This window comes from Natrix helvetica (assembly GCF_964273705.1).
Source record: "Natrix helvetica genome assembly, chromosome: 4".
In the NCBI taxonomy this organism is placed as follows: domain Eukaryota; kingdom Metazoa; phylum Chordata; class Lepidosauria; order Squamata; family Natricidae; genus Natrix; species Natrix helvetica.
The window spans coordinates 116,751,243-116,766,356 of NC_138550.1; the positions used below are offsets into that span (position 1 = coordinate 116,751,243).

The window sequence follows — 15,114 nt, forward strand, 5'->3', positions numbered from 1 at the left end:
ATGACTGAGGAGATGCTGATAGCTGCAGCTTAGCTATTTGGGAAAAACTATGGGTTTTCTTTGCTTTATGAAGCCTATCATCCAATGTTATCTGTTGTGGCCCAGCCAGTGCCAGTGCCGCTGCCACCAGACTCCGAGAGTGATAGTCCCCACGAGTCTGCTCCAGAGGAGATGGGCGATCCTGGACAGGATTCAGAGGCTGAGCAGGGATCCGAGAGTCTGGTCGGCCACTAGGAGGCGCCTGAGGCATGGAGCAGCGGTGAGAGCCAGAGGAGGAGGACTCCCGATGCCTTGCCTTGGAGCAGCGGGGAAGAGTCACGTGACAGTGACTCAGGACTCAGCAGGGAGTTTCTAGACGCCCGTTACCGGAGCGCCCACAGACGCAAGGAGCATGGGCGTAATTATAGGCGGTAAAGAGCTCTCAGGTGCTGTTTGGGCGGCGCCCTTTTTAGGTTATAAAAGGGTTGACTCTGGAGACGCCCTTCGCAGAAGTCAACAAAAGACTTATGCCAGAAGCTCTAGTCTGGGATCCTGGCAAGCTGGATAGCTGCTTTTGTGTTCTGTTCCTGTGAGTTTTGTCTTGGTGGCTTGCTGCCACGGAACCTCTTGTCTGTTCGTGTAATAAACCTTGTTCCCTTGTACTGTTCCGGAGTGTGTGTGCTGTGTGGGCAACGGAGGAAGGGGGGTCAGAACCAGTGACGTGCGGTGAGGTTTATGGCTGGTGAGGCTGGTGACATCATCCACGCGAGCCGCGGTCCCCTTCATGTTGACTCAGGAAGGCGGGGAATGGGACCACGTGTGCAGGAGGGAGGCTGAGGCTAGAGGAGCCTCCTGCATACGTGGTCCCATTCCCGGACTACGTGTGCAGAAGGCTCCTCAGCGCCTTTTCCCTTTTCCCTTTTTTTATTTTCATGATGAGAGCGGTGAGGCTCTGCCTCCCCTGCCTCCCCTGACCGCACGTCCCTGGTCAGAACATTTATCTATAAAATAGATTAGAGATCATCAGCCTACAACAGAGGTCCCCAACCTTTTGGGCACCCAGGACCATGGAGAGAGGTTTTTCGGTGGACCAGATGGGGCATGGTTTCATGTGCTGCCTACATTCTGTGGATGGGGCTTTGCTTGTTTGTGTGGCCTGGTTTCTGGCATGGGGACCCCTGGCCTAGAACATCCACTAAATGTCATAGCCCAAGGGAATATTAACCCAGATGTCTGTAATCATAGACCAGTATTTAATAATTAAACCCAAATGGCATTTTTCTTCTTTGTTCCTCAGCCCCACCAAACTACTTTATTCCTTAGCTCATGCTTCACATACTGTTTTACCTTCCTTCCTTCCTTCTTATTGTAGAAACTACAATCTTTTTGATATTCAATTGGTTCCTGTATTTTTGCAATTTAGGAAAAGCCGTTTGCATTAAAGTAATGTCAGTTGGGCTGAACTCAGTTATTTTTTTATTTGATGTTTTCAAACAATCGACATAGTAATGGTTCATTTTTAACATAGTTTGCTACAAGTTGTTTCCAAGATGCTCATCTCTTCTACAAACAACTAAATTCCACTATTCCTTGTAAAACAACAATTCATTACTTTGGCTTGATTGTATCAGGTATTTTTTCAAGTATCAAGTAGAGGTTATTACTTTTCCATGCAATTTGTCCTTTACAGTGAGGGCACTGGGATGTAATTCAGACTAAAGATGTGCGGCTAGGTGATAGTAAACAAAGGTAAGGTAATTAAGGTTGATGATATGGAACTACCAATTGGCCACATAGTGGATATACAGACCAACTAGATGTATCTTAATATCCCAGTCACATGGTAACCATGAAGAGGCAAAGAAGCAACAGCCAAACTATGAAGACAGGTCTTCAAAAGCCAGCTATATGGGAAGAACAAGATCTACATGCCATCAATACAGCTTGCATTTATTTTAGGTCTGTTTTTTTCTTGCTCTTGACCACTTTTTGGTTGGGGAAAAAAAATCCAACTTTCTTGGAAAAAGATCAACAGCTGCTTAGTTCATTCCCACCCACCCCCCTTTCTTCCCCCCAAGCATGCTAATACAATTAAGTTAAAAATGTAATTCACATGCCCGGCATTCAAGCATAATCCTTGAACTTTCGAGTACTTTATTTATATGGCAGATTGCCAAATGCTTTGTCTAATCATTTCAGTTGCAATTTTATTCAATCCTTGCAGAATGAGTTCTTTGTTGTAATTACGCTGGTGATAAAACAAGTTCATTCTGGGAGTTTGTATGTTCTACTCAGTTTGGTGTTTATAAGTGGCTTCATATTTGCAGTGCACTATATAAGCACATACTTCCATTTCACTTGCTGTGTTTGAAGGTAACAGAAATTTAATGCCAACAAGTCCAGTTGCCTCCTGAAAAAAGCACCTTTGGGACAACCATGTCCTGGATGACAAGAGTCTCCACCGACTTTTAATACCAACAGTTTCAAATGGATATCATATATTCCTACCTTTTCCTACCATGTCTGCAAGGTTGCAAAAGATAACTTTTTAAAATGTATTTCTCTAGGAGGTCATTCTTGAATTAATTCAGAAGCAGCTGTTCTTTCTTAGGAAAGCAGTAAATAATTTTTCAGGTTTTTTTTATTATGCTGTACTCCCTTTTCATGATCCTATAATCCCTTAATTCAGGATAGAGTCGGGCAACTGGATGGAGCTGACTGTTCACTGGCCAGATGCCCTTTGTGATGCCACATGAAGTTCATAGCGGATATATTTTTCTTTGCGCCGTAGGAGAGAAAAATCTGCCCCTATCTAGGATTGAACTCTCAACCTTTGGAGTGGGATACAAGCTTCTTCATCACTAGGCAATCATGCCACTCTCTATTTTTTAAATTATATGTATAGAATAAAAAGCCCCAGAAATGCGTATCGTGTTTATTCGACAAAACTAGACTTACATACCCCACTACATACATTAACATTAAATGTATCAGTTTATTTAACAGAACCAAAAAGTCAGTCCAAAATTCTGAATAGTCCTCCAAATGAGACTCCTCAAAATAAAATGTTTGTTTGGGTGTGTAGGTGATCTCTTCCAACTTTGTTTAATTATCAGTGGATTGGAGTCCTGCCAGATTTGTTAGAATTTAGTAGTCGTTTTTTAAAACTGGCAAACACGCAATGAGACACCTCTTATTATGACCTAAGGAAAACAGGCAAGAACATGTTGATCTGACCTGATTTCTTTTTGAAATTGAATATGCTGCCATCCGTCTTTTTCCCTTTCAGGTGTTCCATAATTTAGATTTAAAATCACCCTCCCTCCCTATTTCCTGGTTATTGCTAAACTCATAGAACATACACAGAATGTTCTAGCTTCATATTGCTACACATGGACTCCTGGCGAATGTTTGCAAATTAATTATGGGAAAGGGTTGCAGGAAAAGCAGTCAGTTAATGATGAATCATTAGTTGATTCACCTGTTAATATATTCATAGTTATAAATACTTTAATCCTTTTAGTCTTTTGTTGTTTAGGTTGTGATTAATATTCAACTCATCCCAAACAAGACTGTGTTGTTCTGGATTTGTGGATATAATGATTCTGGGGACCTTCCATCTTTCATTCTAGATGGAGTGGCATAGCCACAGACAGACTTACTGCACATTCTGGGGCTCACGGCTCCTGCTTGAGGAGCAGATATCAACCATGGTTACCAGGCCCTTTACACAGCTGAGGGTATGCCTATTCTTAGAATGGGGGCCCTGTTCATGATCACTTCTGTCCTTGTGACCCCCCAGGTTGGACTACAGCAATATATTTTATGTGGGGCTGCCTTTGAAGTGTATTTGGAAGCTTCAATTGGAGTAAAATATGACAGAATGGGCATATATTAGTGCCAATTATTCATCACATGTGACACAACTGCTCTATGAGCTGCATTGGCTTCTGGTGTGCTCCTGGGTGCAATTCAAAATGCTGGTTTTTGCCACCAGATTACTTATAGGACTGTTTCTTCCCAATTATTTTTACCTGTCCTTTATGATTGAGCAGAAAGAGCATGCTCTGGATACCATCAGTAGGTAATATCGGTTGGCGGAGGCCAGAAGAAAAACCTTTTTTGCTCTGGCGCCCGCTCTGTGGAGCATCATTCAATTGGAGATTAGATTGGCCCATTCCTGTTGGCCTTGAAAACTTGGCTTTTTCTCCAGCCTGGCCCTCTGGATATGGGTTAGAACATATCTCCTGGTTTTATTGATTAGGATTAGTTCATAGCTCATATCATTCATATCTTCAGGTCTGAAGTCAGAGGTAAGAGAAGAAATGCAACAGAATGAATGTTTCCCAGTCAGTTTCAGTGTTGGCTGTTTTCCCATTTTGCACTGAGATCTTCCTTCAGTTTGGCTGCCAATTTTGCTTCTTTCATTTGGGAATTGCAACTATGCGGCGGCGCCTACCTCTGTAGTTTTTCATCTTCCTCTCTTGCTCCAAGGAAGGAGTTCTTGGCACAAAGTTCATTGACAGAGGAGGCAAAATCCAATGCTGTTTTTGAGGCATTATTGGTTTTGGTAAGCCAATACATTTCTAGTGGGGAAATAGTGAGGCCCCTTATTCAGCCTGCCACGTTCAGTGGTGGATAATCAGCAGTCACTCTTTAACGTTTTCTAAGTAATCAGAATGTTTCAAAATTAATTATTGAACAGTGATACCTGGGAAACTGGATTAAAACCCTGCACCCATTAGGCTGGCGTCACCAAGGTCCAAGCAGCCCTTCCTTAGAGCGTATCTAAAGAATTGGACTGTGTCTCATGCTCCAGAGGATGATGCTGTAACCTTTTTGGAATGCTTTTCAGAAGCCACAGAAAATTCTGTACTAACACTTTCCCCAATTTAATTTCACCTTCCTGTTTTAACGTTACAAACATCCTTAGCTAGTTATTTTTATTAACTCTTTTGATTATGTACAAGGGTAGAATGTTTTGACTTGGGATAATTCTGCCATTTATTATGTCTAACATAACTAGAGCCAGCACATTGCTTTTTAAACTTTGCTGGGTTTCTTCCACACTAGGATGTTATTCTGAATAGCTGTGCTCTGTTTACAGAATATGTAAATCATGTTAAAATAATAGTTGCCTGTATTTTGTCTGTAATTTTCCATGTCTTTTAAAAGTGCAGAAATTCCTAACTCTCTGATAAGACTTTTAAGTACACAGTAACCCTGTTTACTGACAGAAAGATGTGCATGTACCTATGTGTATATGACTATACATACTACCCCTTATCTCAATATTGTAAATATAAACACAAACATACATGATGTTCATCCATCGTGTTTGAAGAGGACCTTGACATCTAACATTCACAGAAATTGGGGGGATGTCAAGATTTGCGCATGGATTGGATTAAAGTGAGGGAGAGGTATATATAAATACACATATACTGAGCTTAAATAAAAGGCCATTCAAGTTTGTAATTTAGAAAAATGATACTAAAATGGTTTGATTAATTTAAAAACTGAACAGCAGTTTGTTTGAGATGGACACACTTTAAAAGAAATTTGCTTGATAGGTAGTTATTTTTAATTTTAAAATTTAACCAAAGTAAAATTTGAATTGTTTCTTGAAAATTGATTTGAATGGGATAGCTGGACAATTACTTCCTCACAGTCACCAGCAGTCATTGACTGATATGGGCAGCTATAGAAATGGAATGAATGAATAAACAAATAAATAAATACAGGTAGTCCTCGAGTTAGTTCATTTAGTGACCATTCAAAGTTACAATGGCACTGAATAAAGTGACTTATGACCATTTTTCACACTTCTGACCATTGCACCATCCCTATGGTCACATGATCAAAATTTGGATGCTTTGCAAGTGGTTCGTATTTATAACGGTTGCGCTCTCCTGGGGTCATATGATCCCATTTTGCAACCTTCTGACCACAAAGTCAGTGGGGAAGCCAGATTCACTTAATAACCATGTTACTAATTTTACAAATGCAATAATTCATTTAACAACTGTGGCAAGAAAAGTCATAAAGTGGGGCAAACTCACTTAGCAAATGTTTTACTTGGCAACATAAATTTTGGCCTCAAATGTGGTCATAATTTGAGGACTATCTGTAAACTAGTGGGACATGGTGGCTTAGTGGCTAAGACGCTGAGCTTGTTGATCAGCAAGGTTGGCAGTTTGAATCCCTAGTGCCACGTATTAGAGCGAGTTCCTGTTACTTGTCCCAGCTTCTGCCAACCTAGCAGTTCGAAAGCATGTAAAAATGTAAGTAGAAAAATAGGAACTACCTTGGTGGGAAGGTAGCAGCGTTCTGTGCACCTTCAGCGTTTAGTCATGCCGGCCACATGACCATGGAGATGTTTTTGGATAGCGCTGGCTCTTTGGCTTTGAAATGGAGATGAGCACCGCCCCCTAGATTTGGGAATGACTAGCCCATATGTATGAGGGGAACCTTTACCTTTATCTGTAAACTGGGATCTTAACCTAATAAAAAGTAGATTAAGTAGCATTCAGGTTGCCTGGAAGCTCGCCTTCTCTGGAATGAGGCTCTTCCATAGAGCTGGATGGCCTCCTCCCTGCTGTTTAGAAGAGCCCTTGGCAAGGGGCAATAAAGCCCTTCACTAGGTTCCCATCTACTTTGTTGTTCCTGCAACATTTTATTCATTTTTACTTGTTATTAACTGAATTTCTTTGTTTTAGTTTAGCCACGCAAAGTTGTTGGAAAAGGGCAGCATACAAATTTGATAAATAAATGCAGCAGGCATCCATTGCAGGAAGATCTAAATACTGAAAAATGCCAAATAGCAATTGAAATTTCAGAGCTTAGTAACTATTCAAAATTATTCTCGGAAATGAAGGATCACAAGCAGATGGTCCTGAATATACCTATCGGATCAAATAAGACTTATCAGGTCAAAATCAGTACTTAATAAACTGATTGGTAACTATGGCAGGGACCACAGCATGTACATAATATGCTCATTGCACCCAGTGACAGTTAACAAGCAAGCTATTGCATTCTGTGCCAACCTTCTGAATGGTCTTTAAAAGTGTCACGTGACAGTGTGCCCTGTGAATGTTGCAAGATTCTCCTACTTCGGGTAGAGTCATACCAACCAGAGCTTGGCAAAAGCTCTCCTAGTTATAATTTCCACCTGACCTCCAGCAGTAGTTATGAGATAAGGAGAACCACAAGTGAAGGAACTGTCCCTTTGGTTAAGTCTTAATGAATAAAGAGCAAATTTATTTTTCTGGGGATCAATTTCAGCCTGTCCCCCCCCCCCCAAATCAGATCCTTATAATCAAAGCACAAAGATTTTCCTGGAGGGTTCATCTGAATAAGGAGATCAGGACAAATTACGGTGACGCACAATTTGCTTTAATGTCTTGAGTCAAACCCAGGCCTAAGGAGTTACAATCAATCTTTATAGACTTAAGAAAATTATCAATGGGATTGTATATATTAGCAAGATAATTTGATACAAGTCGTCCTCAATTTAAAACCATTTGTTTAGCAATCATTCAAGTTACATCACTGAAAAAAGTGACTTACTTCTACAGTAGTACTCACACAACTATCACAGCATCCCAACAGCCACTGCTCAAAATTCAGGTGTTTAGCAACTGGCATGTACCGTATTTTTCGGAGTATAAGATGCACCTCTTCTTATCAAAAAAGAGGCTGAAAATCTGGGTGCGTCTTATATACCGAATACAACATTTTTTGCCTCCTGAAACCACGCCCCTTTCACCAAAATGGCCGTGCATACCCTTATGGAGGCTTTTAGACAGCTCCTGGGAGCTGGGGAGGGCAGAAACGAGAAAAAAAACTGGCTGATTTTTGCCCCCACCCAGCCCCCAGCAGCACTCTATAAGCCTCCATAAGGCTATGCATGGGGAAAAAAATTGACAAAAAAACGGCCCCGTTTTCGTGAAAAACGGGCCATTTTTGCCCCTTCCCAGGAGCACTCTGAAAGCCCTCCCCCCAAAGCTATTCATGCCTTTTTTTAAAAAATGGGTCCGTTTTTGTGAAAAACGGGCCGTTTTGGGGAGGTTTGCAGAATGCAAAACCTTTTTTTTCCTTTTGGAAAGCTCTTTAACTGATTGATGAGAATTACATTGATCAAGTGCTGTGCCAGCAGAAACAAAGTCAGGTGCTGCAGATTGTCAGCAATTTCCTTCTCCAGCCCATGGATAAATGCACCTGGAAACATCTACCTGCCTACCTACTCTCTCTCTCTCCCTATCTTCTGTATTTCTCTCTATTTCTCTCTATCCTTCTACCTACCTACTTACCTACACTTTCTCTCCCTCCCTTCCTACTGTATTTCTCTATTTCTCTCTCTCTCTATCCCTTTATCTACCCCCCTACCTACCTAACTACTCTCTCCCTCTCCCTACCTACTGTATTTTTTTCTCTCTCTCCCTCCATCTATCTACCTACCCTACTTTTTTAAAAAAAATGCCTCTTCAAAACCTTGGTGTGTCTTATATTCCGGTGCATCTTATACTCCAAAAATACGGTATTTACATGTATGGTTGCTGTGTCCTAGATGTCATTCTATTGTATCATTATCAGCTTCTGACAAGCAAAGTCAATGGGGGAAGCTGGATTTGCTTAATGATTGTATGAGTCACTTAACTACAGTGATTCACTTAAAAGAGGCAAAAAAGGTTGGAAAACTGGGCATAAATCACTTAACAGCAGCTTTGCGTAACAATAGAAATTCTGGTCCTAACTGTGATCATAAGTCAATGACTGCCTGCCTGTATAACATAATGTATGTGCCTAGTGAGGTCAATGAAACATTAGGGTGTAATTAAAAGCTAATAGGGCAGAACCATAAAGACAATGGGGTTTTGAAATAATAAATAGGCATTGGTCTATGAACATAGTTTCTTTCCAGGGAGCTTCTTTTGCTTTCTCAGAACACTAATCACCATCTTTAACCTCCTACCACCACCTCATTTTTTCTACCTTATCAGAATTCCTTGGTTTTCTAAATGTTTCATGGCTGTCAGTGTATTTCCCAAGGAGGTGTATGGGATAGAGATTATGGAGTTTTAGCCTGAGCCCCCAAATTCTCCTTCAGCTTCAACCTCATCACAGCTGATGCAACCTGATGCAGCCTGAGATGGTGGCATAAAGTTGGTATCACAAGAATATTGATTATGATTCACTCCAAATCAGACCATGACTTCTCTCAACAACTTCATGTAGAGGTTAACAAGGTAAAAGAATGGAACCACATGGTACTTCACACATCCATAAGCTATTAGAATGATTTGTTTTCTTCCACTGAGAAAGGAGCAGAATCACTGTAAATATTCAGTCATGAAGGTAGTTCTGATTGATTTCATGATCAATGGTACCAAAGGCTGCTGATAGGTTTTAGGAGGAGACAAAGCTCATATCCTCTGTGTAGGCACATCCTCTTCCCTGGGACCTGAAAATGATAATTAAGCAGCAAGAGCAATACAGCTCTTATCCATGCCTGAATCTGACCTTTGCCTATAAAGTATCTACTTATAACTTATTCTATTAAATATGTATCCATTTTGTAAAATATTTTTATTCCCAGTTTGTTGCACTAGTAAGGACATTCAAAATACCTAAAGCTGAATTCTCCTTTGAGTCAAACTTACCCATGGTGATTTCACTGAGACACGCAGGCAGTTTTCTTAGCAACAGTGCAGTGACGTGCAGTGAGGGTTATTGCTGGGGAGGCTGGTGACGTCATCAGGAAGGTGGGGAATGGGACCACGTGTGCAGACCACGTGGTCTCGTTCTCCGCCTTCCTGAGTGAACATTAAGGGGACTGCGGCGTAGCATTACTTCCTCCACTGGCACCGGTCCCTTTCACCCCGCTCAAGCCTTGCCGCCTGCAGCCACCGCCCGCCCTCGCTGCTCCTTTCGTTGCTTGCCCGCCCGCCTCTAAGGCACGCCAAAGCCTCCTTCGTCCCCCCCCAGCGCGTGCCCTTTTTATTTCCCGCGACACCCCCCCCCATTTCGGGAAAGCTTTCCCCATTGCCTGGGGGGTGAGGGGGGCGGCTCCTCTCCCCCCACTCCCTCCGTCCCTGCCTCTCTCCTCAGCCCCAAAGCTCCGTCCGCGCGACTCACTTCCAAGGCGGTGGCTGCTCCATCCCGCTCCGGCTCTGGAAGCGACCGAAGATCAGGCTGCGTCGCTCGCTCGCTCGCCGGACTGCTTCGGCGCCATTCTGGCTACCTTTGTCCATCCGCGCCCGGGAGATGTGGAAGCAGTCCGGTGGACGAGTGACCGAAGATCTCGCTGCCTCGCTCGGTCGCTCCCCGGACTGCTTCGGCGCCATTCTGGCTACCTTTGTCCATCCGCGCCCGGGGGACGCGGAGGCAGAAATGTTGTCGGCGCCTCCAGATGACGAACCAGTCGCTTGCTTTCGTCATCGGGAGGCCGATAACATTTCTGCCTCCGCGTCTCCCGGGCGCGGATGGACGAAGGTAGCCAGAATGGCGCCGAAGCAGTCCGGCGAGCGAGCGAGGCAGCGAGATCTTCGGTCACTCGTCCACCGGACTGCTTCCGCATCTCCCGGGCGCGGATGGACGAAGGTAGCCAGAATGGCGCCGAGGCAGTCCGGTGGACGAGTGACCGAAGATCTCGCTGCCTCGCTCGCTGCCTCGCTCGCTCGCTCGCCGGACTGCTTCGGTGCCATTCTGGCTACCTTCGTCCATCCGCGCCCGGGAGATGCGGAGGCAGAAATGTTGTCGGCCTCCCGATGACGAAAGCAAGCGACTGGTTCGTCATCCGGAGGCGCCGACAACATTTCTGCCTCCGCACCTCCCAGGCGCGGCCGGACGGATGTATATAATATTATATATATATAGTATATAATATTATATACTATTATTCCATGAAGAGAGGTGAGGCCCTGCCTCCCTTGCCTCTACTGACCGCACGTCACTGCAACAGTGCAAGCTTGCCATGTTCAACATAAAAATTCCTACAGGCAAGCTAATACTAATTCCTCTACAGATTAAATCAGAAAACAATGAACAAAGTAGATAAACAAGGTGTTGTTTATTAAAACATTCTTGAACAATATAAAAAGTAAGGAAATACTTAATAGTGTTGTAAATTATTACTGTAATTGCATATAAATCTGGAAGATGATTTTAATTGTATTATGAATTGCACTGAACCATTCTTTCTAATATATATTTAAAGGCTGAAGAATTTCTACAACAGTCATTCTGAATTTAATTATTTCTTACAATACTTTTTAAACTATTACAATAATCTCATAAATCCACCCTAACAGAATGAGAAAATAATGATCAGAATTATGCATTTTACAGGCTGAGCATTCAAAATTATATAGAGATTTTTTTACTCGAAGACTGTTACATTGAACAATTTTCTTTGCCGCTTTATAGAACAGACTTCCTATTGCAATACATTGCCAATTGACTAAATGCTATTTGGGTTGCATAACTTGTTATACCAGTCCTCCATTTTAAGGCATAATTTTTGGTTATAGATAGAATCAAGTTAAATTACCTATAGGACTGTTACTGTTTCCTCCAGGAAGCAAGACCGTAAGAGATGCCTCGTGAATACTACATTATAAAATCAAAGAATTCTACATGGAGCAGGGGATGCTGCTGAATATTGTTATCTGTGTATTAATGGAGTTTTAATTGAGTGGACTAAATCCCACCCTCCCTCTTCCAAATTTGGAACTACTTGCAGTGCTGATTTCATCATAATTCATTAAGACACAGACAATAACATTTTAATTGTTTGCCTTGAATGTTTGCAGAAATTAAAAATAATACAATGGAATCATTGTCTACAACATTGTTTTTCAATCGTGGCAAGTTTCAGATGTTTGGACTCCAACTCCCAGAATTTCCCAGTCAACAAAGTGGTGAGACTATTTATTAGCAAAATTAATGAACTGGAATTACGAAGGAGAAATATTTTCTATACAGATTATTTCTTTAAGCAGTTATATATCTTTTCTCCATGGAAATCCAGTGTTACAACTGTATACTAGTTCTAAATGAAAAGTATTGAGGTTTCCACTCAAGACTATCTTAAATTAGCTAAAATATATCAAGGTTTACCTGTAGCTCACATTTAAAAATATACAATACAGGTAATCCCGTTTTGTCCTAACTGTACCAAGAAATTGTTTGAAGACAAACCTTCCATCCAAAAGCTAATTGTGGAATTCTGATGACTACATTCCTGCTGTTACATGACTACTTTTCAGGTGCTTTGATAACTGGATCACTTTTACAGCTGGTTGCAGTCACAGTCACATGACTATGATTTACAATATTTACAATGTTCTGGCCTTTTCAGCCAGAATCTGGCAAAAAAAAAAAAGCCCATAGGAATACATGAAGTTGTTTAACAACTGCGGTGTTTACTTAATGATCGCAGCATTCACCTCATTGATTACCGCAAAAAAACCCATACATGAGATCTGCTCCATTCACATGGGTGCCTCGACTTACAACTGTCATAAATTAAGACAGAAATTCCAGGCTCCATTATGGTCATAAATCGAATGTCCAGAAAACAACTCTTCCACGTGATGCTGTGTGATGTTATCCCACTTGATAAATGCATAGCAGTAGAAACAACTTTGATTAAATCTCCAATATCTGATGGAGATGGGAAAAGGGATTGCGGGAACCTATTTACAAACTAACTGTTCCTCTCTTCCAGAATTATTTTAAATAAGTTCTGTAGAAAAAAATAGATTCTGTGGATACTTGAACACAGCCACATTTTTATCCCTAAACTTTGGGTTTTGATCAGGGATGGGATTCTAGGAATTTTTCCTCTTTAATAGGTTCTACCTGAAAAAGTTTGAAAAATCCTGCTCTAATCTTTGAGAATAGTAAAGATTTTTTTTACAATCTCAACCTGGATGCAATCACATAAAAATTACAAAAGCATCAGTTTCTAGACATATTTTCAAATAAAAGTAGAGTTTCCATAAACAGCAAATTACAGTAATAAATTAGGCAGTTTGTTAACACTAACATTTAAATAATGTATTATGAGAATCTAAAATTGGACATAGGAAAATGGGCAAGCAAGTATATAAATTTTAGTAGATAGCATTGGCTATGATTTTTAAAATAATGTCCTATTTAATCTAAACCCCATATTGTTTTACTGAATTACTATGATTTATAATTTAATATCCAAAACTCCTTCTATTTTGTTCAAAACAAACTACCTGAGGTCAAGAGTTAGGGAAGCAAAGAAAAGAAGGGTGCAATGAAAAGGACATAATTAAGAGTATCAATTTTTTTTAATAAGGGGCTATTTATAAGGAGGATAAATTCTTAAAACAAAAACACAATCTAAATTACTTTTGTCTCTTAAAATCAAATAGCTATTGCTGGGGTAAACAGGTAATCTGCATGGTCTATAAAAGCAATTCACAGTCCACAACTGGCACACATGAAAAGCTCAAAAAATATAACAGTGCTTAATTCAGAACTTGAAATTATGATTCTGGTAAAACTTCATGATCATCTACTTAAGATCATACATTCAGATTAACCAATAGCCTGAAATAAAATTCAACTTACGAAACTTCATACATTGCCCAATCAAAACCAAATCTGAACATTTACTAATTAATTGTTCCAATGCTTTAAAGTGTAAAATTACATATTTAAAATAATATACATATCTAGGTCCTTTCAACTGTGCTGCAGCGTACCATCCAAAGTACTAGAGGTAGTTCTCAACTTACAACCACAATTCAGCCCAAAATTTCTGTTGCTAAGGGCAACAATTGTTAAGTGAGTTTTGCCCCAATTTACGACCTTTTTTGCCACAGTTGTTAAGCGAATCACTGCAGTTGTTAAGTGAATCTAGCTTCCCCATTGACTTTGTTTGTCAGAAGGTTGCAAAAAGTGATCACATGATTGTGGGAATACTGCAAAGGTCGTAACAATGAAAAACAGTCGTAAGTCACTTTTTCCAGTGCCGTTGCAACTTTGAACGGTCACTAAATGAACTGTTGTTAAGTCAAGGACTACCTGTATATGCAAAGTCTACCTCCCCCCCTTCCGCCCCCCCCCCACATTCTTTGGTGTCTGCCATATTAAAATTGAATGATTTAATTTCAGAACATACAATTTGAGCATCTTACAATTTTACTCCCATAGTCGACACAATCAGGTCCAATACATTCACAGCAGGCATTGTGAAACCATCGGTATTTGGAGGCACCCATAGAGTCACAAGAGATCTTGCATTGGTATATTGACAAGCAGTCATCGAAGTAAACCACAGTACATATGCGTTCTAAGTGACCAAAGCAGAAGATAAGATTTTAGTTTTTTGACCAAGGTGTAAATCACAGATCATTCAAATAAAACTTCTAACAAACTCCTAAGTTATTGGTTTCATGTCTCTTTTCCTATAATAATATATTAGATCACTGCTCATTTTTAATATTTCCCATATTTTGGAATAGAGATCATATTTATGTGATTTTAAAAAATAAACAGAAAATCACCACACCTCATTTTAAAAGCTTAAACTTGCAAACATCACCCAACATTTTTTTTCAATCTTTCAACCACAATATTTTACCTTTTTCACTAGAATATGGAGGATGAACATTGTTTGAAACGGAAGCATTGTGATGCTGGGGATGGTTCACTGTTTCTAAAACCGAGACTAAATTCTCATGAGGCGATAACTCCTCTGCAACGGGAAAGGACACAATTTTCCAGCTCAGGTTAGTGTCGCCGTCTGTAAGCGCTCGGAAAAGGGAAGCAATCGGCTCATGCAGTTCCTCCACAGTACTTTTCGAAGTGGGAGGTGTGTCACTATAATTCCGAGGGTTACACATACCTGTAGACAAGTTGTTCAACAACAGTTGCCCGTAAGAATATTTGAGAAATAACATTAGAAAAGTTGACATTAACAACCTTATGGGCATTTTGAGATTAAATTTTGCTGTGAATTTAAAAAAGCATTTTCTCCCCCCCCCCTTTTTTTTTAAAGATCAGGTAGTCCTCGAATTATGCGGACTAAATCCAAAATTTCTGTTACTAAGCGAGACAATTGTTAAGTGATTTTGCCCCAATGTACGACCT

The 15,114-nt window shown here is 40.7% G+C and overlaps 1 protein-coding gene across 4 annotated transcripts in view; it reads right to left on the reverse strand.

Moving 5' to 3' along the window:
* TWSG1 (twisted gastrulation BMP signaling modulator 1) overlaps nt 1-15,114 on the reverse strand; it is a 29,334-nt gene that overhangs the window by 490 nt on the left and 13,730 nt on the right. For 2 of the 4 annotated variants that reach the window (XM_081951707.1, XM_081951706.1), the window contains exons 4-5: nt 14,606-14,869; nt 11,035-14,314 (exon numbers count right to left, since the gene is read on the reverse strand). In XM_081951707.1, the coding sequence (XP_081807833.1) occupies nt 14,133-14,314; nt 14,606-14,869 (446 nt within the window). In that variant the 3' untranslated portion in view covers nt 11,035-14,132. Of the gene's footprint in view, nt 1-2,954; nt 4,646-11,034; nt 14,315-14,605; nt 14,870-15,114 lie in introns of those variants that run through there. The other 2 variants (XM_081951708.1, XM_081951709.1) reach the window with 2 other exon arrangements.